This window comes from Euprymna scolopes, chromosome 3 (assembly GCF_053919585.1).
Source record: "Euprymna scolopes isolate OS-2025 chromosome 3, ASM5391958v1, whole genome shotgun sequence".
Taxonomy (NCBI): domain Eukaryota; kingdom Metazoa; phylum Mollusca; class Cephalopoda; order Sepiida; family Sepiolidae; genus Euprymna; species Euprymna scolopes.
The window spans coordinates 124,039,885-124,064,133 of NC_136484.1; the positions used below are offsets into that span (position 1 = coordinate 124,039,885).

The following is a 24,249-nucleotide window of genomic DNA, read 5'->3' on the forward strand; positions in this document are numbered from 1 at the left end:
TATAAAAATCTATTGTCATAATAAATATTTCATGTTTAAAATAATAAAAATCTATTTTCATAATATATATTTTCAAATAAATATTTTATTTTTAATATTATAGACATCAATTTTCATAATAAATAATTTCAATTAAATATTTTTTAATCCATAAAAATCTATTTTCATAATATATAATTTCAAATCAATATTTTGTTTTAAAAATCATAAAAATCTATTTTCATAATATATCATTTCAAATAATATTTTTTTAAGTATACAAATCTATTTTCATATATATAATTTGAAATAAATATTTGATTTTTAAATTATAAACATCTATATTCATAATATATAATTTTAAATAAATATTTTATTTTTAAAATCATAAAAATCTATTTTCATAATATATCATTTCAAATCAATATTTTATTTTTAATATCTTAAAAATATATTTTCATAATATATAATTTTATATACATATTTTATTTTTAAAATCATAAAAATCTATTTTCATAATATACAATTTCAAATAAATATTTTATTTTTAAAATTATAAAACTTTTTTTCATAGTATATAATTTCGAATAAATATTTGTTTTTAATTATAAAAATCTATTTTCATAATATATAATTTCAAATAAATATTTTATTTTTAAAATTGAAAAATCTATTTTCATAATATATAATTTCAAATAAATATTTTGTTTAAATTATAAAACTCTATTTTCATAATATATAATTTCAAATAAATATTTTTGTTTTAAAATCATAAAAATCTATTTTCATAACATATAATGTCAAATAATATTTTATTTTTAAAATTATAAAAATTTATTTTCATAATATATGATTTCAAATAAATATTTTATTTTAGAATCTTTTTTCATAATATATAATTTCAAATAAATATTTGTTTTTAATTATAAAAATCTATTTTCATAATATATAATTTCAAATAAATATTTTATATTTAAAATTATAAACATCTCTTTTCATAATATATAATTTCAAATCAATATGTTATTTTTAAATCATGAAAATCTAGTGTTATGATATATAATTTCAAATAGATATTTTATTTTTAAAATCATAAAAATCTATTTTTATAATATATAATTTCAAATAAATATTTTATTTTTAACATCATAAAAATCTATTTTCGTAATATATAATTTCAAATAAATATTTATTTTTAAAATTATAAAAATCTGTTTTCATAATATATAATGTCAAATGAATGGTGTATGGTTTTATTATAAAATATATTTTCATAATATATAATTTCAAATAAATATGTTTCTTAAATTATAAAAATCTATTTTCATAATATATAATTTCAAATGAATATTGTATTTTTTAAATTATAAAAATCTATTTTCATAATATATAATTTCAAATATTGTATATTTAAAATTATAAAAATCTATTTTCATAATATATAATTTCAAATAAATATTTTATTGTTAAAATTATTAAAATCTTTTTTCGTAATGTATAATTCTAAATAAATATTTTATTTTTAAAATCATAAAAATCTATTTTCATGCTATATATATTTCCTGTAAAATTTCAAATAAAATAAAAACGTTTTTTTCTATTTTGATATTAAAAGTGCAATTAAAGACTAATTGTGTTATTTTCATTTGTATTATTTTATACATTTTATTGTATATTTTTCAATAATGACCATTCCTCATATTTGTGTAACTGGATTAAATACCCTTTTGTTATTGTTCATAAGAAAGTTTTGTTTTACTCTTGTGTGATGTTTTTGTTCTTATAAATCATATTACAAGAGTTAGTCTTAACAGTCTAAACTAAAACTAGCTTTTATTAATAGGGACTCAATGTATAACAGCACAGGCCTTTTTTGATAAATGAAACATCAAAAAGCATGGAAAAAGGATCCTTCCTGAAATTATTTCAGTAAAAAAAAATAATATTGACCAGAGAACAACAACAGAACAAAAAAAAACTCAGTCTCTTTCACAAACCCCCAAATAATATGCACACTTCTGCTCACAAACAAAAACAAAAATAACTTGCTTTCAACCCGTTTCGCTCAGAATAATTTGGGTAACTCCATCAAGAAATAATGTTAGTCTTTACAGTAGCTGATTTATCTTACTCAATCCTGTGCTTAGACATTTTGCCCCACTTTAATCTTTTAGTGGATATGCACAGACGTCAGCCAATAGATGCTAATACAGAACTTTCTAGGTTTTAAATCAAACACCTCATACATCAGCCAAGTACTCTTCATTAAGAATACTCTGCTACTCAGAGTAAACAAACTGGAATTTTGTTTCAATCAAACTAACTCAATCGACAAAGCACTATATTGAGACTACAGTTCTTCCTGTTTTCTCACATTCTTGCTGTCTCCCTGTAGAGAAACTAAAGGCAGAAAAGGTAAAGTTTAACCATATGTTTAAGTTGGGCTTCCTCTTTGCATTCCAGACATTGGTTTTTGACTGAAGATTATTGATAACTGAATGTCATGATGGTACTTGATCATTATTCAATCTCATATATATATGATTTCTCTTCATCTCTATACGCTTATCACATCTTGTCCAAATTAGATTTGGTCAAGGCTTACCATCAAATCCCAACGAATTTGACTGACATACCCAAAATTATGATAACTCAATTTTGAAGAGTTTGAATTTTTTACTTTACCTTTCAGTCTGCGCAATGCAGCTAGTACTTTTCGATGCTCCACAGACTGAGTAGTGTGAGATTTTGATTTTGCCTCTAACTATATAAATGTCATTCTTGTGGAGAGTGCCTTACTTGAAAAATATGTCTCTGCCTACTGTTTGAACATTTTAGCAATACTAGTTGAGGATTGACCCTAGTAAATGTGTTTTTGGTGCTTCGTCACTACTTTTCTTAGACTACATTATCAACTCTGACGGTATACTTCTTTTGCATGAAAAAGTAAAGGCTCTTCAAAGCCTTCAACTACTCATTTCATTTTGCCAACTTTCTCAGTCAACCTTTTCAATACTTTTTCACATAAAAGCTAAAAAAAAAAAAAAGAAGCGTTTTTTCAAAAGGTACTTTTCACAGAAATAATATTATAAGAGTTGGTCTTAGCAGTCCGTACTAAAACTTTATAAAATTTGATATAACTGTAGAGAAGATGTTTGTCTTTTTAACTGGAACTCTGGTGATCCTCTTTTGTTCTTCATCTTAAGCAAGGGCCGGCAGATGAATACAGATAAAATGTCTAACTCCAACAAACATTTTAGAACCAATTTCTACATGTTACAAATTAGTAAGCAAAACAGAAGATATTGTTTTTAACTAATTTTCCGGGTGTATCTCCTTTAAAATAATTTATTTTACCAACATATTGGGCAAAGCAGAAGAGTGCCCGACTTAAATTCAGCAGCAAACGATGTTCAGCCAAATTTAATTCCTGATATTAAATTTTATCTGTAAGATAATTTTGGGCGACAGGTTCAATTTTCCAAATTTATTAAACGATTTATTTAAGTATTAGGTGAAAGTACAGAATAGTTAAAATTTGCTTTCTAAATAATAACGTTATTTCAAAATGGCCTGTGAACTGCAGAAGATTGTTTAGAAAGCCATTCTTAACATGAGAAGGGAGTGGAGTTTGTTAATTATTCTTTTTTTTTAATTGCAATTTCACCCCAAACAAGGCACATTGCCACTTTGATGTAAGGGGCTACTATCAGGGACATAAGCTACAGGGGTACTATGTGGGTAGTTGGGCAGCAAGATGTCGGTTCACGTTACACTTTAACTTCTGCATGTCAGTACAGTTGGAGAAGCAGGAACTTGGAAGGGAATTCCAAAGTCCAGCGGTTCTGGGGAAGAAACTACTGGAGTAGAAGGCTCTCTTACATCTAGGGATCTTAACTGTGAAGGGGTGGGATTTTGCTGCTTGTCGGGTTTTTCGGGGGGTACTTACGTCGAGGGGGCACAAGTGCTTGCAGTTCGTCAGAGCATTCACCATGGAAATACTTGTAGAACAGGCAGAGGGATGCTACATTTCGTTGATGGGACAGAGGCTAAAGCTTAGATGACAGTTCAGGACCTATTAGGTTGGCGACTCTCTTTTGAACCTTGTCTAGGAGTGAGAGACTAGTAGCAGATGCACCAGCCCAAATATGACAACAATATTCCATACATGGGCGAATGGTGGCCTTATAGAGGTACAGGATACTTTTGGCTGTTAGTAGCTTTCTAGCATGGTAGAGAGAACCTACCTTTTTCGCAGCATTTCTGGCAATACTCTCAATGTAATTTTTCTAACTCATGTTTCCTGTGGACGTTAGGCTGAGGAGTTTAAAAGATGTACTTTCAAATAAAGAGTCTTTGGCCATTGCTATTGGTGGTAGAGAAGGTTTCTTGTATTCATTGAAGAAAACAAGTTTAGTCTTGGCAGCATTGAATGTGACCATCCATTTTTGTCCCATTCCACTACAGATTGGAGGTCATCCTCTAGTGTTTTTGCCATTTCTCTAGATATGTGTTCCTTTGTTTTCCTCTCGTGTCGGTTATAGAGAGTGATGTCATCAGCATATATACCTATCTCACAGACAATTTTATCAAGGAGGTCATTTATGAATATTAGAAATAATAGAGGTCCAAGGATAGACCCCTGGGGCACTCCCGCATTTATATCATATTGTTTGGATGTAAAACCATCGATGACAACCTGGATTTTTCTCTTATCTAAGAAGGATTTAATTATGTTTTAAGATTCTTCTAGTGATACTGTATGATCTGATTTTCCTGAGAAGACCTTCATGCCATACCCCGTCAAAAGCCTTAGATATCTCTAGAACTACCGCTCTACCCTCCCCTGCTTTGTCAAGTGAATGGTATATATGTTCAGAGATTACAGTTAGGATGTCTGCTGTGGAACAGACTTGCCTAAATCCATATTGTTGGTCGGTCAGAAGTTTAGCATCTGTAAGGTGATGAACTAGAGCTTGGTTAATAATGGACTCAAATATTTTGGCAAAAAGTGGGAGGAGGCTAATGGGGCGGTAATTTACTGGGTCAGTTCTTTTGCCAGAATTCTTGAAAACTGATACCACAGAAGCAGTTTTCCAGCAGTCCGGAAAGCAAGATTCATTAAGGCATTTGTTGCAAAGTTTGGAGAGAACTGGCGCTACTTCGGCGAGCACTTTTTTAATAGCACAGCTGGGATGAGATCAGGTCCACATGCTTTTGAAGTGTCAAAATTTTTATGATGGCATGCACCTGAGATGGGGTGATTTCCAAATCGTCTAGTGTGGCGTCTGTCCGCAAAGAAAAGTCAGGTAGGGGGTGGTTTGCAGGGTTCAGTGTGGAGTTGGTGGCGAACCGACTGGCAAGCATGTTAGCTTTCTCAGTTGCTGAGCAAACAATCTCATGATTGTTGGATAGTGGGGGAATTGTTGATTGCCCATTATTTACTACACTGTTGTAGATTTTCCACAAGTCACGGGTTCCTAATTTCTGTGCTTCGATGCATTTTTTAGTGGTTTCAGTAAATTCTCTCTTAGCTGTCGCTATTTCTTTCTTACAGTTACTTCTGGCTTCTATATACTTCTGTCTGTTTGAACTGGACTTATGTCAGTTAAATTTGTGGTACGCATGCTGCCTTTGCGCTATTGCAGCTGCACAAGTCGAAGTAAACCATTGGGGAGAGTGGAGCTTGCTATAAAACTTCCGCATGGGAACATGTACTTCAATTGCTCAGTGGTCTCATGTGCGCACTGTTCAGCAGGAAGTGAGAAGATATTTTGCCATGGGGCGTCTCTGATGAGATCCCTGATGGCTTCCCAGTCAGCCTTTTTATAATATCTTGTTGTTTTGAGTAATGGCTCTTCTGTTTTGGCTCTAGAGTTTAGTGCGATTTCAACTATTATCACTACATGATCAGCATTTCCAAGTGGGCCGTGGGCTTTCATAACGCAATCATCGGGGACTGTGGTCAGAAACAGATCTAACAGTGATGCATGTTGTTCTTGCTGGTCAGGGAAACGGGTTGGAAACGTAACCGTCTGTGATAGGGAATGAGATATAGAGAAGCTATGTGTTGTGGTACCAGCTGCATCTGTGTAAGTAGAAAATCCAAGCCAGTTGTTGTGGTGGACATTGAAGTCACCAAATACATGCACTTGTGCACTAGTGTCGAGGGAAAGTGCTGTATCTATGCTGTCAGAGACTTTGTTTATTAAGGTACAGTCATCTTTCGAGGAAGAGTGGTAGAGAAAATAAAAGTAACTAATGTTATGTTGCATGTTAAGTCAAAAGCACATAAAGGCTTGATCATCAGATTCTAGTTTTGTTTCTCTAGTCTAGGGGAGGGTATTTCGAATATAGACTCCAAGCCCGTGCATATGTCTGTCAGAGTCCTTACAGCAGAGTGGGAGATATCCAGGCATATTAAAGTAGTTAGAGGGGATGGAGGAGTGTAGGTTAGTCTCACTTAGTGCTAAGATATCGGGGGTGTTTGTTAGGAGAAATGCTTCAACATCATTTAAATTAGTTCTAAGCTCACGGATGTTCGTAAATGCAAGCCTCAAGGGAGGAGGCAATTTGGTTTTGTTTGAGTTTTGTTCTGGTTTAATTTTACAATTTAATAAATTAATAAATAAAAATTAATACAAAACTTTGCAAACCATAAGAGTAAGCGACCCAAAACAGTATTTTATATCAGGAACTGAACATGACCGAACACTTAGAGGCAGATACTTTTTTGGTTTGCCTAATAATGTTTACCAAATGAATGCTAAAATAAGGAAAATCTTAAAAGATTTCTTGGCGAACCTGAACAAGCCTTCCCTTCTGCCGTAAAATTAATTCCTTTTCATGTTTTCTTTTTTTTCTTTTTTTCAGATTATCATTAACTAGGCACAGCTAAAACGGAAGGAGGGAGTAAGTATTGTTTGATGAAGTCTCCCTTTAAAAATTTACCAAAAATCAAGTAATTATCCAATCAATACGAAATTTTCACTGATTATTAAGTGAAGAATGAACTTTATAATGGTGTATGTTTTTTTCATAATCAATATATATATGTGTGTGTGTGTGTGTGTGTGTGTGTGTGTGTGTGTGTGTGTGTGTGTGTGTGTGTTTGCCTACAACCCCCCACTTCTTTATTTGTGGTTACAAATATGCTTAATATATTCAGCTGAAACTGAACAAAATATATTGTATTGTAGGGAGGGAGAGAGTGTGTGTGTGTGTGTGTGTGTGTGTGTGTGTGTGTGTGTGGAACAGCATTAACCCTATTTGGGTTTAACCAGCTTCCTCCAAACGAGGAAGTTCCATGGGAGTATGAAATTCACAAGCGGTCTCCAGTCGCATGTATATCTCCATTAAGGTTTTTGCAACTCTTACAGGGTGGTGTCGATGTCCTCCTACATACAGCACCTCAAATTCTCAAATTAGTCACCCATTTTAGTAATGACCAGGCTCAACGTTCCTTAACTTCAATGAACTGACAGGACCCGGTGTGTCAACATAATTATGCCGGAGGGTGAGGATTGTAGATAAAACAACAACAACAAACAAACTGTGCATGTATCAGATTTTAAGGTTGAAAATTCGAATTTTGAATGTGTTTAATTTTTCATCTTTTGTGTTTTGAAATGTGAAATTCGTTGAATATGTTGATAATAATTATTATCTTTCAGATTAGCAAAAATATTTATAGGTAGTTTTCATCATTTTTATGAAAAACACTACTAAATCTTTGCAAAATAAGTTAATAATTTTCTTTTAATGAGCCCAATATTGCTAATATACCATTAAATAGGAAATGCTTTAAAGAATCAATACCAAAAAAGAAAAAATCGATAAATAACTGTGCTTTTTGCTAAAAATACGATCATTTCTTTCAGCGATTTGTTGTACCGTAATATTTCCTCACCTATGGTGGACCATAAAACCTTACAAACAGTTGTTGTTACGTAATATTTCCTCACCTATGGTAGACCATAAAACCTTACAAACAGTTGTTGTTATGTAATATTTCCTCACCTATGGTAGACCATAAAACCTTACAAACAGTTGTTGTTATGTAATATTTCCTCACCTATGGTAGACCATAAAACCTTACAAACAGTTGTTGTTACGTAATATTTCCTCACCTATGGTAGACCATAAAACCTTACAAACAGTTGTTGTTACGTAATATTTTCTCACCTATGATAGACCCTAAAACCTTACAAACAGTTGTTGTTATGTAATATTTCCTCACCTATGGTGGACCATAAAACCTTACAAACAGTTGTTGTTACGTAATATTTCCTCACCTATGGTGGACCATAAACCCTTACAAACAGTTGTTGTTACGTAATATTTCCTCACCTATGGTAGACCATAAAACCCTACAAACAGTTGTTGTTATGTAATATTTCCTCACCTATGGTAGACTATAAAACCTTACAAACAGCTGTTGTTATGTAATATTTCCTCACCTATGGTAGACCATAAAACCTTACAAACAGTTGTTGTTACGTAATATTTCCTCACCTATGGTAGACCATAAAACCTTACAAACAGTTGTTGTTACGTAATATTTCCTCACCTATGGTAGACCATAAAACCTTACAAACAGTTGTTGTTACGTAATATTTCCTCACCTATGGTAGACCATAAAACCTTACAAACAGTTGTTGTTATGTAATATTTCCTCACCTATGGTAGACCATAAAACCTTACAAACAGTTGTTGTTATGTAATATTTCCTCACCTATGGTGGACCATAAAACCTTACAAACAGTTGTCGTTACGTAATATTTCCTCACCTATGGTAGACCATAAAACCTTACAAACAGTTGTTGTTATGTAATATTTCCTCACCTATGGTAGACCATAAAACCTTACAAACAGTTGTTGTTACGTAATATTTCCTCACCTATCGTAGACCATAAAACCTTACAAACACTTGTTGTTATGTAATATTTCCTCACCTATCGTAGACCATAAAACCTTACAAACAGTTGTTGTTACGTAATATTTCCTATCCTATGGTAGACCATAAAACCTTTCAAACAGTTGTTGTTACGTAATATTTCCTCACCTATGGTAGACCATAAAACCTTACAAACAGTTGTTGTTATGTAATATTTCCTCACCTATGGTAGACCATAAAACCTTACAAACAGTTGTTGTTACGTAATATTTCCTCACCTATGGTAGACCATAAAACCTTACAAACAGTTGTTGTTACGTAATATTTCCTCACCTATGGAAGACCATAAAACCTTACAAACAGTTGTTGTTATGTAATATTTCCTCACCTATGGTAGACCATAAAACCTTACAAACAGTTGTGGTTATGTAATATTTCCTCACCTATGGTAGACCATAAAACCTTACAAACAGTTGTTGTTATGTAATATTTCCTCACCTATGGTAGACCATAAAACCTTACAAACAGTTGTTGTTATGTAATATTTCCTCACCTATGGTAGACCATAAAACCTTACAAACAGTTGTTGTTACGTAATATTTCCTCACCTATGGTAGACCATAAAACCTTACAAACAGTTGTTGTTACGTAATATTTCCTCACCTATGGTAGACCATAAAACCTTACAAACAGTTGTTGTTACGTAATATTTCCTCGCCTATGGTGGACCATAAAACCTTACAAACAGTTGTTGTTACGTAATATTTCCTATCCTATGGTAGACCATAAAACCTTACAAACAGTTGTTGTTACGTAATATTTCCTCACCTATGGTAGACCATAAAACCTTACAAACAGTTGTTGTTATGTAATATTTCCTCACCTATGGTAGACCATTAAACCTTACAAACAGTTGTTGTTACGTAATATTTCCTCACCTATGGTAGACCATAAAACCTTACAAACAGTTGTTGTTACGTAATATTTCCTCACCTATGGTAGACCATAAAACCTTACAAACAGTTGTTGTTACGTAATATTTCCTCACCTATGGTAGACCATAAAACCTTACAAACAGTTGTTGTTACGTAATATTTCCTCACCTATGGTAGACCATAAAACCTTACAAACAGTTGTTGTTACGTAATATTTCCTCACCTATGGTAGACCATAAAACCTTACAAACAGTTGTTGTTATGTAATATTTCCTCACCTATGGTAGACCATAAAACCTTACAAACAGTTGTTGTTATGTAATATTTCCTCACCTATGGTAGACCATAAAACCTTACAAACAGTTGTTGTTATGTAATATTTCCTCACCTATGCTAGACCATAAAACCTTACAAACAGTTGTTGTTATGTAATATTTCCTCACCTATGGTAGACCATAAAACCCTACAAACAGTTTTTGTTACGTAATATTTCCTCACCTATGGTGGACCATAAAACCTTACAAACAGTTGTTGTTACGTAATATTTCCTCACCTATGGTAGACCATAAAACCTTACAAACCGTTGTTGTTACGTAATATTTCCTCACCTATGGTAGACCATAAAACCTTACAAACAGTTGTTGTTACGTAATATTTCCTCACCTATGGTAGACCATAAAACCTTACAAACAGTTGTTATTATGTAATATTTCCTCACCTATGGTAGACCATAAAACCTTACAAACAGTTGTTGTTATGTAATATTTCCTCACCTATGGTAGACCATAAAACCTTACAAACTGTTGTTGTTACGTAATATTTCTTCACCTATGGGAGACCATAAAACCTTACAAACAGTTGTTGTTATGTAATATTTCCTCACCTATGGTAGACCATAAAACCTTACAAACAGTTGTTGTTATGTAATATTTCCTCACCTATGGTAGACCATAAAACCTTACAAACAGTTGTTGTTACGTAATATTTCCTCACCTATGGTAGACCATAAAACCCTACAAACAGTTGTTGTTACGTAATATTTCCTCACCTATGATAGACCATAAAACCCTACAAACAGTTGTTGTTATGTAATATTTCCTCACTTATGGTAGACCATAAAACCTTACAAACAGTTTTTGTTATGTAATATTTCCTCACCTATGGTGGACCATAAAACCCTCCAAACAGTTGTTGTTATGTAATATTTCCTCACCTATGGTAGACCATAAAACCTTACAAACAGTTGTTGTTACGTAATATTTCCTCACCTATGGTAGACCATAAAACCTTACAAACAGTTGTTGTTACGTAATATTTCCTCACCTATGGTAGACCATAAAACGTTACAAACAGTTGTTGTTATGTAATATTTCCTCACCTATGGTAGACCATAAAACCTTACAAACAGTTGTTGTTATGTAATATTTCCTCACCTATGGTAGACCATAAAACCTTACAAACAGTTGTTGTTATGTAATATTTCCTCACCTATGGTAGACCATAAAACCTTACAAACAGTTGTTGTTACGTAATATTTCCTCACCTATGGTAGACCATAAAACCTTACAAACAGTTGTTGTTACGTAATATTTCCTCATCTATGGTAGACCATAAAACCTTACAAACAGTTGTTGTTACGTAATATTTTCTCACCTATGATAGACCCTAAAACCTTACAAACAGTTGTTGTTATGTAATATTTCCTCACCTATGGTGGACCATAAAACCTTACAAACAGTTGTTGTTACGTAATATTTCCTCACCTATGGTGGACCATAAACCCTTACAAACAGTTGTTGTTACGTAATATTTCCTCACCTATGGTAGACCATAAAACCCTACAAACAGTTGTTGTTATGTAATATTTCCTCACCTATGGTAGACTATAAAACCTTACAAACAGTTGTTGTTATGTAATATTTCCTCACCTATGGTAGACCATAAAACCTTACAAACAGTTGTTGTTATGTAATATTTCCTCACCTATGGTAGACCATAAAACCTTACAAACAGTTGTTGTTATGTAATATTTCCTCACCTATGGTAGACCATAAAACCTTACAAACAGTTGTTGTTACGTAATATTTCCTCACCTATGGTAGACCATAAAACCTTACGAACAGTTGTTGTTACGTAATATTTCCTCATCTATGGTAGACCATAAAACCTTACAAACAGTTGTTGTTACGTAATATTTTCTCACCTATGATAGACCCTAAAACCTTACAAACAGTTGTTGTTATGTAATATTTCCTCACCTATGGTGGACCATAAAACCTTACAAACAGTTGTTGTTACGTAATATTTCCTCACCTATGGTGGACCATAAACCCTTACAAACAGTTGTTGTTACGTAATATTTCCTCACCTATGGTAGACCATAAAACCCTACAAACAGTTGTTGTTATGTAATATTTCCTCACCTATGGTAGACTATAAAACCTTACAAACAGTTGTTGTTATGTAATATTTCCTCACCTATGGTAGACCATAAAACCTTACAAACAGTTGTTGTTACGTAATATTTCCTCACCTATGGTGGACCATAAAACCTTACAAACAGTTGTTGTTACGTAATATTTCCTCACCTATGGTAGGCCATAAAACCTTACAAACAGTTGTTGTTACGTAATATTTCCTCACCTATGGTAGACCATAAAACCTTACAAACAGTTGTTGTTATGTAATATTTCCTCACCTATGGTAGACCATAAAACCTTAAAAACAGTTGTTGTTATGTAATATTTCCTCACCTATGGTGGACCATAAAACCTTACAAACAGTTGTCGTTACGTAATATTTCCTCACCTATGGTAGACCATAAAACCTTACAAACAGTTGTTGTTATGTAATATTTCCTCACCTATGGTAGACCATAAAACCTTACAAACAGTTGTTGTTACGTAATATTTCCTCACCTATGGTAGACCATAAAACCTTACAAACAGTTGTTGTTATGTAATATTTCCTCACCTATCGTAGACCATAAAACCTTACAAACAGTTGTTGTTACGTAATATTTCCTATCCTATGGTAGACCATAAAACCTTACAAACAGTTGTTGTTACGTAATATTTCCTCACCTATGGTAGACCATAAAACCTTACAAACAGTTGTTGTTATGTAATATTTCCTCACCTATGGTAGACCATAAAACCTTACAAACAGTTGTTGTTACGTAATATTTCCTCACCTATGGTAGACCATAAAACCTTACAAACAGTTGTTGTTATGTAATATTTCCTCACCTATGGTAGACCATAAAACCTTACAAACAGTTGTTGTTATGTAATATTTCCTCACCTATGGTAGACCATAAAACCTTACAAACAGTTGTTGTTATGTAATATTTCCTCACCTATGGTAGACCATAAAGCCTTACAAACAGTTGTTGTTATGTAATATTTCCTCACCTATGGTAGACCATAAAGCCTTACAAACAGTTGTTGTTATGTAATATTTCCTCACCTATGGTAGACCATAAAGCCTTACAAACAGTTGTTGTTATGTAATATTTCCTCACCTATGGTAGACCATAAAGCCTTACAAACAGTTGTTGTTATGTAATATTTCCTCACCTATGGTAGACCATAAAGCCTTACAAACAGTTGTTGTTATGTAATATTTCCTCACCTATGGTAGACCATAAAACCTTACAAACAGTTGTTGTTATGTAATATTTCCTCACCTATGGTAGACCATAAAGCCTTACAAACAGTTGTTGTTATGTAATATTTTCTCACCTATGCTAGACCATAAAACCTTACAAACAGTTGTTGTTATGTAATATTTCCTCACCTATGGTAGACCATAAAGCCTTACAAACAGTTGTTGTTATGTAATATTTCCTCACCTATGGTAGACCATAAAACCTTACAAACAGTTGTTGTTATGTAATATTTCCTCACCTATGGTAGACCATAAAACCTTACAAACAGTTGTTGTTATGTAATATTTCCTCACCTATGGTAGACCATAAAACCTTACAAACAGTTGTTGTTACGTAATATTTCCTCACCTATGGTAGACCATAAAACCCTACAAACAGTTGTTGTTGCGTAATATTTCCTCACCTATGGTAGACCATAAAACCTTACAAACAGTTGTTGTTATGTAATATTTCCTCACCTATGGTAGACCATAAAACCTTACAAACAGTTGTTGTTATGTAATATTTCCTCACCTATGGTAGACCATAAAACCTTACAAACAGTTGTTGTTATGTAATATTTCCTCACCTATGGTAGACCATAAAACCTTACAAACAGTTGTTGTTACGTAATATTTCCTCACCTATGGTAGACCTTAAAACGTTACAAACAGTTGTTGTTATGTAATATTTTCTCACCTATGCTAGACCATAAAACCTTACAAACAGTTGTTGTTATGTAATATTTCCTCACCTATGGTAGACCATAAAGCCTTACAAACAGTTGTTGTTATGTAATATTTTCTCACCTATGGTAGACCATAAAACCTTACAAACAGTTGTTGTTATGTAATATTTCCTCACCTATGGTAGACCATAAAACCTTACAAACAGTTGTTGTTATGTAATATTTCCTCACCTATGGTAGACCATAAAACCTTACAAACAGTTGTTGTTACGTAATATTTCCTCACCTATGGTAGACCATAAAACCCTACAAACAGTTGTTGTTGCGTAATATTTCCTCACCTATGGTAGACCATAAAACCTTACAAACAGTTGTTGTTACGTAATATTTCCTCACCTATGGTAGACCATAAAACCTTACAAACAGTTGTTGTTACATAATATTTCCTCACCTATGGTAGACCATAAAACCCTTCAAACAGTTTTTGTTACGTAATATTTCCTCACCTATGGTAGACCATAAAACCTTACAAACAGTTGTTGTTATGTAATATTTCCTCACCTATGGTAGACCATAAAACCTTACAAACAGTTGTTGTTATGTAATATTTCCTCACCTATGGTAGACCATAAAACCCTACAAACAGTTGTTGTTACGTAATATTTCCTCACCTATGGTAGACCATAAAACCCTACAAACAGTTGTTGTCTCCCTTTTTCTTTTTGTTGTGACTTGCATTTGACTTAGTTCAAAATGTGGGGGACTTTTGCATCTACCACACTCTCTCATCCAGAAATACTTAGTCCTTATGGCAAGACAGGGTCAAAACAATCAGGCATAATAATAGAGATGTAGGAATTATCTCCAACACATACAGCGCCTAGCATTTCCATTGACCAGCCTTGTCGGTGCTTAACTTCGGGGGTTATGTAGGCAACAAATATGTATTGCTTATGAAAAAAGGAATTAAATCCTTATAAAGTTGATTTTTAACTTAATTGTCAAAACAAACGTTAAAAAATACATGAAAATTTACAGGCCTAAATCACTTCATTTATTCATGTAAAGCCTACCGTAGTTCCTTCAAAACTACCATTAAATTTGTTTTTTTTTTGTTTTTTTTATTTCGCCACACAAAATCTGTAAACTGAGATAAAAGATGGAATTATTTGCCATCATCCTAAATCTTATTTAGACAAAAAAAAAAAAAATAAATAATTGATTCTAAAACCTTTTAAAAAATATATAAATGTGCTATCCATCGAGACAAAAATGGTAGTGAATGGTGTTTTTTTTTTGGGGGGGGGGCAAAATTCTATTAAAAATAGTAGAAAAAGTTTTATATTATTCTGCTTTTGATGTGATTAAATTCAGGGTTTTTTTTTTTTTTATCTTTCTGAAAAAATAAGTTGCTCAAGAATAATGAATTTTAATCATTTTAATTTGTTAAAAAAAACTTGGCTTATCTACCATTTTTTGGCCGTGCCTAGACTTAACTTTCATATTAGCAGGAAAAAAAATTAATAGTTTATCTAATGATTTTTAACATGGGGGATCACTTTTAATTATAACATTCTATTAAATTGATAACCCACTTTTCGGTCAATCAGCAAAACTCTCCTTATTAAGCTATTTTAGTGATGTAAAAGAAAAATTTAATAGAACGTTATAATTTAAAAGTAAACTTTAAAAAAAATTTCCTGCTAATATGAAAGTTAAGTCTGTTATCGACGATAATAATTTTACAGCAGGAGGAAAGACTCGTCCAGGTCCGCCGATTTCTTAAATCCTATTTTTAAAAAGAATGTAAACATAATTATATTTGAAATATTTTTTTTTTAAGTTTAAATAAAATAAAAAGAATTGACATAGTCCAGGGGAGATAATTTAGGGCGTTGGTTGAGATGAATTACCTCCTCTTTCATAACTCGTTATGGCCAACTTTGAAGAACGTAGTGCTATTGTCCCCGTACAAACACCTTGGGGACACTGGTTTCAAACGGTAGACGAAGTTTTTGTAATAATCAACGTGAAACCTGGTACCCCGTCTCGCGAGATCAAATGCGATATTCGGCTTAAACACCTTAAAGTTGAAGTTTCGGGCGAAGTAATCATCGATGGGGATTTTCCGGCCACTGTCCGCGCCGATGAATGTATTTGGACGTTGGAAGACAAGAAAACAATAAACATGTGTCTTTTGAAATCGCTATGCGGAGCTGATAAGTGTTGGCGATCTTTGTTGCACGGACAGTACGAAGCTGACCCTTACACCTTTGACCAGATGCAAAAAAAACTGACCCTCCAACGATTCCAATACGAACACCCAGGATTTGATTTTAGTGGGGCTGGTATGTCGGGTGGCTACCAAGGCGGAGGGCCACAGTTAAATGCTTAAATATTTGACCTTTTTTTTATTATTTTATTTTATTTTTTACATTTATTACTTGACGATAAAAAGAAAAATCTTCTGCAGATTTCTTTTCTTGACTGAAGAAAACAAAATAAATTATCAAGTTTTCTAAACACCGCTTACGTTCGTTTTAATCTAACGGTGTGCATGGTTGTAATTTCCCTTTAAAATAAACTTCCATGTCGTGTTACACCGGGATCATCTTCCTCTTTCTAAATTCTAACATTTTCTAAAATTCTAAAATGATTTCGATTCTTTGTGCCACAAGTTTATTGGTTAAAGAGAAGATTGATGCTTGTTGCCAGCTTCCGGTTATGAATCTGAAAAGAAACAACCGATGTTATCAGAAAACTGCTGCCCATTATATTTGAAGTCAACTTTGTTTTGTATTGTATTAATTAGTAGTTACATATAAGGAACTGAAACTGCTTTTTGTAATTAGAAATTTTGTCATATATATATATATATATATATATATATTATCACAAATAATGACATAAAACTTTCTTTTATAATCGAAATGTTTTTGTAACAAATATTTTTGTTTTGTATTGTATTAATTAGTAGTTACATATAAGGAACTCAAACTGCTTTTTGTAATTAGAAATTTTGTCATATATATATATATATATATATTAGGCACCGCCAAAACTGGGGGGGGGCAGGTCAGTACTTTTTGACGGACCGTCTTTTTAAAAATCTACCAAAAATCAGGTAATTATCCGATCAATACGAAATTTTCAGCGATTATTAAGAGAAGACGGTGTACTTATTTTTCATAAACGATATTTATATATATATATATTTTTGCTTACAACCCCCCCTTGTTTTGAAGTGGGAACAAATATGCTTAAAATAATCATCTGAACCTGAACAAAACATATTGTGTTGTTGTAAGGGACAGAATTATAGATTAAAAAAAAAAAAATTGTTTGCATACCTTATTTTGACGTCTGAATATCAGAACTTCGATTGTGTTTAATTATCCCGCTTTTGAGTTTTGAAGTGTGAAATTCGGTGAATATGTTAAGTAAAGTAATTAATTTAAGTGAAGCAAAACAAAAAATATTTTTTTTTAAATATTTATACGAAAAAAGCCATTTTAAAATCTTTGATGAATAAATTAACAATTTTTTTTTAGTGAGCCGAATAATGCATGACCATTATTAAATAAGGCATGCTTTGAAGAATCGATACCAAAAAAAAAAATTCGATAAATATTGTGCCCTTTGTGTTAAAAATAGCATCATTTTTTTTATCCCGTTTGAAAACGTTTGCTGCCTTTCGACTACGGTGGACCAAACGCGCTGAAATAATTTTTTTTTTTATTCTGCTTTAAATTGCCTCCCCCCCCATTTTGGGGAGCCTGGCCCCACACACATTAAAAACCAAACTCATACAAATGGTCACCCATCTGGTACTGGCCAGCCTCAGTTTAATAATACATTGAAATTTTCGTCACTGAAAAATAAGTTTTTTTGGCCTGTTTGGTCTTCCATAGTTTGTTTCTTATCAAACGCAAACGTAAACAGTGTCGATCTAGACTCTAGATTGACGCGAAATAACTGGTTACATATATGAATAAGTGGAATTATTTGAAATCCAGGTACTTATATTATAAGATTTTTGCATATTCTCTTAGAAAATCATCCTAAATCTTAGTTAGACAATAAATAAATAAATTATTTCAAAAACCTTTTTTTTTTAATATTTATGTACGTTTTTTGTGCAAGACAAAAAATGTTAATTGTTAACTTTTTGGGAAAATTTAACATTTAAAATTTAATTAAAAATAGAAAAAGTTTTACATTATTCTGTTTTCTATATGATAAAATTCAGGGTTTTATCTTTCTGGAAAAAAAAAAGTTACTCAGAAATAATGGATTTTAATAAATGTAATTCGTTTTAAAAAACAACAACAACTTGATTTTGCGGCCATTTTTGGCGGTGCCTATATATATATATATATATATATATATATATATTATCACAAATAATGACTATATATATATATATATATATATATATATATATATATATTATCACAAATAATGACATAAAACTTTCTTTTATAATTGAAATGTTTTTGTAACAAATAATCAAATCAAACTTTGGTGCTTGTGCATTATAATTGTATATCGACATTTGTTTTTTACAATCCACAGAGGTACGAAAAAGTGATAAAAAGAATCAAATATATGACAAATGTTATCAAAGGCAAGATAAATTACTCTTCTATCTAGATGAATAAAGTTTTAGTGATTTTTAATCACTCTAAAACGTTTAATCGCTTAAAAAAAATAGTGTCTAGCATGAGGTTAGTCTTGAAAATGACTTAAAAAATGAAATATTTTTAGAAACCCAGCCAATATATTATTATGAGTCTTTTTACTTTAGGGTGGCAAAGTGTCATATCGAGGAAAATAATTTCTCCAAACATTTTTTATTGGCTAGTTAAAGGGAAACAACTTTTCCATTTCTACAAAGAAAAACAATGCAATTTCATTAGCTATTGGAATAGGTTATTTATGTTTACTTGCAGAACCTGTGGAAATTCCACAGTGGCATCTTTCGTGTGTAATATATTGCTACTGGGCATTCTGTGGATGTTCAGCGTGAATAGAGATAGCAGTGTCAGAAATTTCGTGAAAACTATTGAATAATTCCACCCGCTATCTTTCGAAACTTATAACTCCTCGAAAAATGTCATTCAAGCCTTAATTTTTTTTCAATTAAAGGAGCAAGGACCAAGGTTTCATTAAAAAAAAAAACAAAAAAAAACAAACGTGTTTTTTAAAAAAAAAAAGATTTAAACTTCGGACATTACAGGTAAATTTCTAAAAAAAACACTACTTTTTTTTGTTTTAAATTTGAATATATTATTTATTGATCTTTTCTCTTCAATTTGTGATATATAAAACTTTGGTGTGTAAATTAATCATTTACTTTTTAATAGACATTTGAAAATGGGGGGGCGTGAATTAAGAAAAAACGTTTGTCTAAAATATTATATTCGGTTTATTGGAAAGAGCATAAAATTTCACATTGACCCTGAAAATATCGTAAAAATAGAATCAATAGAAAAATTTTGATAGATTTTTAAAGTTTAAAAATTGAAAAATACTGAACTCGTAACATTCAATTAATTTCATTACTATTTTTTAAAAATATTTCTATTACTTTTTATACAACTTTAATAGTTTATTTTGGAAGTATAATCCATAAAGAAAATAAACAACCCACCTTTAAAAGAGAAATTACGAGTTTTTTATATTTTATTTGCAGTTTCGTGTTAGGGGTGTCAAAAATTCCTACAAAAATTCTGATACACCTAGAATAGAGATCCCACGATATTGTAGCCGTTTTGTTAAAACTGTAAAAGTATTTATCTAAGTAATTTGGTTAATGTAGTGCCAGAATATATCTGGTTATTACGGTTTATAGGAGTCTGTGACATATTTCCATTGTATGGACACCTGCTGCAAACAGAAACCTCATGATATCATTATACCATCTGTAGACAGAACAGTTACTACCCTTGGATCCTAGCCAGAACACCAAGAAGGTATACTTTAGTTTTATGTATCACCCAAAAGCGACATCACTTAAAAAAAAATTTTTTTTTTTTTTTTTTCAATTGTGTCTTTGGTAATCAGGAGATGCTATTTATTAAAAAGGAGGCTAGAAGGTGAAAACATACTACGGACATTAAATTAGCATGTCTATATATTACTTTATTGTTCGTAATATGTTATCAAGTTCTATCCTCCTTTTTAATAAATAGCATCTCCTGATTCTATTTATTAAAAATGTACGTACGTTAAAGGTACTACAGTATTAATATATAGATTTCTCTGTGTTTTATAAATTTAATTTTTTATTAATCCCAAGAAACGGACAAACTGTTGACTTTTACAAGCATCCTGTTCCCGCTTCCCCAACTGATTTGGCATCTCCTAAGAATGGTTTTATCTTTGTAAAAACACACAACCACAGACAAACATTTTTAAGAAGGTAACGATGACTTTTGTTGTTCATCATCATTAACATCATAATCATCATTGATTCTTTTTTTATTACCGTGTAGCCTTATCCACTTTGGTGAACCCTTATCCAGATAATGGATTGGAATTGTTTTAACTATGTTTTGAATGTTTGAAATTGTCTTTCTTTAACTATGTTTTGAATGTTTGAAATTGTTTTGCTCGGTGTGATTCTCATATTGTTGTAATGTCCAGAATGTTATGATATTTTGATTTGATGGCAACGTGGAAAAAAAATGTCTCACATTCATAAGCAGTAGCAAATGGAAGAATCAACTTCACACATCTTGCAACATTTTGATAAGAATGTGACACGTTAATCCAGAAATCACTACAACTTATTTCTACAAACATGTTCTGGATTTTCAGCAGTCGTTGAACTGTTCTTTGAATCGTTGAACTCTTCTTGAATAACAGTGTCATCAAAAGGCAAGTGGTGAATAAAAATTGCAAATCTGTACTGCTTATCAAATTCATTGATAATTGTGAAAATAACATGTAATTTCCTTCCAAAGCATCAATGTGTTGTTTCTTTGCATCTACGATATCTTCATCAATATCAAAATCATTTTCATCAATGAATGAATTTTACTCTGCAAGTGAAGCAAAGTTTTTCGTTTTCATTTTTTACATAATTCAATCTTCATTTAGAATGCAGTGAATTTTTGTGACAACTGAGGACTGATTTCCGTTCCTTGAAGTCCTAAATTAATTAAATTTTCTTATTCGAATATATTGATTAAAAAACAAGCATTGGGCAAAGCAATTATCTAGAATTTTTACGTATATTTTTTTAGTGTTTTGCAAAAATTGTGCTTTATTGCATAATACAAATACTCTTTTTAAAACGTTTCCCTTTGAGAGCCACCTAATGTTTGAGCGTAGCAGACTGTTTCAAAATCGGACTCATCTTTGCATAACTCAGAAAATAAATATGAGTTAAATGCACTTGCTTTAATAAAGTTTACTGATTTGGTCACAACACATTGTTGAACTCACCAGGTGTTGTTTTTATTATTACATATTGGCAATGAATAATGCAGTGTGTCCCTATAATATTGGGACATTTTTCCTTCACCCCAAAGAGCATCTTAACATTTGTGATGCTCCATCTCTACATACATTAACTACATCCTCCCATTTGATACTCTTTTCACCAAAAAACTTGTCTACCTTGTTGAATATCTGTACTGCAGTTGTTTTTGTACTGAAAATTCCATGAAACAAAAATTCATTTTTCAAGTAATTGTTTATGTATTGGATTTATATGCAAATTTGAGCCAAATCAGTGATGTCTTTAGTTCCATCAAGTTGGATTGTATAAAAATTGAAAGTAGAATTCTGAACTTTTTATATCACTTAGAATAATATGTCATCAGACATTTCTACAATATGACTTCTGATGGCATTGTTCGACAAAGACAGTTGTTTTAGCTTTTGACAGTCCAAAAGTCAAAAAGTAGTTGATATGATACCGAGACAGCCAATAAATATTACCTATTCTCCAATTATATGAGGTCTTTTGTCAACAAATATTTTTATGGAAATCTCATATGAAGCTCTCAGTCTTCGATAAGTTTTTATAAAAATCTTCCTAGAATCATGAACTTGTTCGGCTTTTTGTTTAAAGAAATCAATATCTTTGGTTAAAAATGTTTCATTTCCAGGTGTCTTTTTAACTTGATAAGTTTTAGAGGAAGCGGTGACAATACCTCCAAGTATATCACATACTCTGGTTCCTCATCTTTTTTAGTTTTCATAATAGTAAAACTTAGTTTTAGATTAAAATTATAACGTTCCATCTGTTTTTTGAGCCATCTTAAATCTTCAAGGATAAAATATACAATTTAAAATTTAAGCAAAGAATGTCACAATATTCTATTGAAGATAATAAAAAGAAGTGAGGTTCAAGGAATAAAAGAAACAATCACATTCTAATTGTTTCCATTCAAGTCCGCATTAAGATTTTGAAATTGTAGAAGTTTACTAATATTGTGCAAGAAGTTTTCATTAAAACAATAACTACTCTATGTATATATAACTACTATTGTAAATGTTTCTTTTATTTATTGATAACCTTTGTAATAATATGTTCTGTAAAATTTTCACAGAATTTTCTAAAAAAGATCACTAGATGAGCACCTCCACAAACTATCACATCTACATGCAAACTGGTCGTGCATACTGCATACACCCGACTGCATATGTACATATGTATGTGGCTTCACAAATTTCAAGCAGCAGTAATTTTTTGAGGTTTCTTAAAAATCCTTTGTGGTTGCTGGTTTAGGAACCACTATCATAGATCAAGATAATTGTTATTTTTGTCCTAATTTAAGGTGTTTCTCTTTAGGCAGCTGGATTTTCCCAATATTAAAAATCAACCTTGTGTCTAACTCTGTCCTCATCCGGAGACAAGTAAATAGGTGAAAAAAAGAATAATTTATAAAAACAATCAGTTGTCACAGATTTTCATAAAATTTTTCAGTATTTCTTCACTTTTAGTTGAATTTTAAAATGTGTTTTTTTGTTTGTTTTGCAAAATATATTTTATTTATTTATTTTTTATTTTTTGGGAGAATTCCAGGACAATTTATCCTAAAAAAAGAACTCCTTAAAAATATACTGATATGATAAGAAGGAAAGGTAGTTTTCCTGGAGCATTGCTAGTAAATAAATGTGAAAGAATATAAGAAGGCTAACCATTTTGTTTTATGAAATTCTCAGTCCATAAAAAACTACAGGGAACCAGGTGTTAAAGTGATGTGATGTATGGACAAACAAGAGGCTTGTAAATAGACTTACTGCTTGCGGTAATTGCGATGGTAGAAGTTTTTGATATTTTCAGAGTAAAATCTATTTTAAGAAAGACAACCAAGACCAAAAAAAAAAAAAAACGACCAAAATAAATGTAAAAAAAAAAAAAATTTCAGTGCTGCTACAGAACTGGAACAAAATTTTCGGAAATCGTAAAACTGAATTTCACATGAAAACAATGGTATCTACGTATTCCTCGTATTTTTAAGATGATTATATCCAAAAATTATGAAAATTGATAAGGTAGAAAATTTTTTATTAAAGAAAATAAAAAATATCCCTGAGTGGCTTCCAGGCCTTGATAAGTGGTGACCTCCTTGTAAAAAAAAAAAAAAATGATCATAAAACACAAGAGAGTTCAACAGGGATGTAATTTTCTGTTCGAATTAAACAAAGATGGCAGCAATTTTTCACCTGCTAACACAATTTTTTTTTTTTTTTTTTTAATAATTAAGTGATATTCAGGTAATTTCAATTGCATGATTTTGGAAGCTACCATTGTAACTTATTAGAATTGAAAAAAAATCAGATAAAAAAACAATGTTTTTTTTTATCACAATCTTCTATATAATCTAGAAGCCCCAAAATTTCTTTTTTTAACATTTCTTTTGGCCCCATTCTTTCTGAAAAAGATAATATAAAAAATGGAACTTGTACAGTTTAATCAAGACATTCAAAAATGAAAATATCGAAAAAAAGGTTATATTGTACATATCCGTTTTGTACTGAAGATCTCAAAAACAAAATTTCATTTAATTTGATTGAGTAGTTTTGTTTTTTGTTTTTTTACAGCAGAAAAACACATTTTTATGAGAGCGCATTGAAGTCAGCC

The 24,249-nt window shown here is 31.4% G+C and overlaps 1 protein-coding gene across 1 annotated transcript; it reads left to right on the forward strand.

The window, feature by feature from the left end:
• The first annotated feature begins 16,046 nt into the window (after positions 1–16,046).
• LOC145258315 (nudC domain-containing protein 2-like) lies at positions 16,047–16,747 on the forward strand. Its single transcript, XM_080116390.1, has one exon. The coding sequence runs from the start codon at positions 16,081–16,083 to the stop codon at positions 16,540–16,542; it is 462 nt and encodes a 153-aa protein (XP_079972516.1). The 5' UTR covers positions 16,047–16,080; the 3' UTR covers positions 16,543–16,747.
• The last annotated feature ends 7,502 nt before the right edge of the window (positions 16,748–24,249 follow it).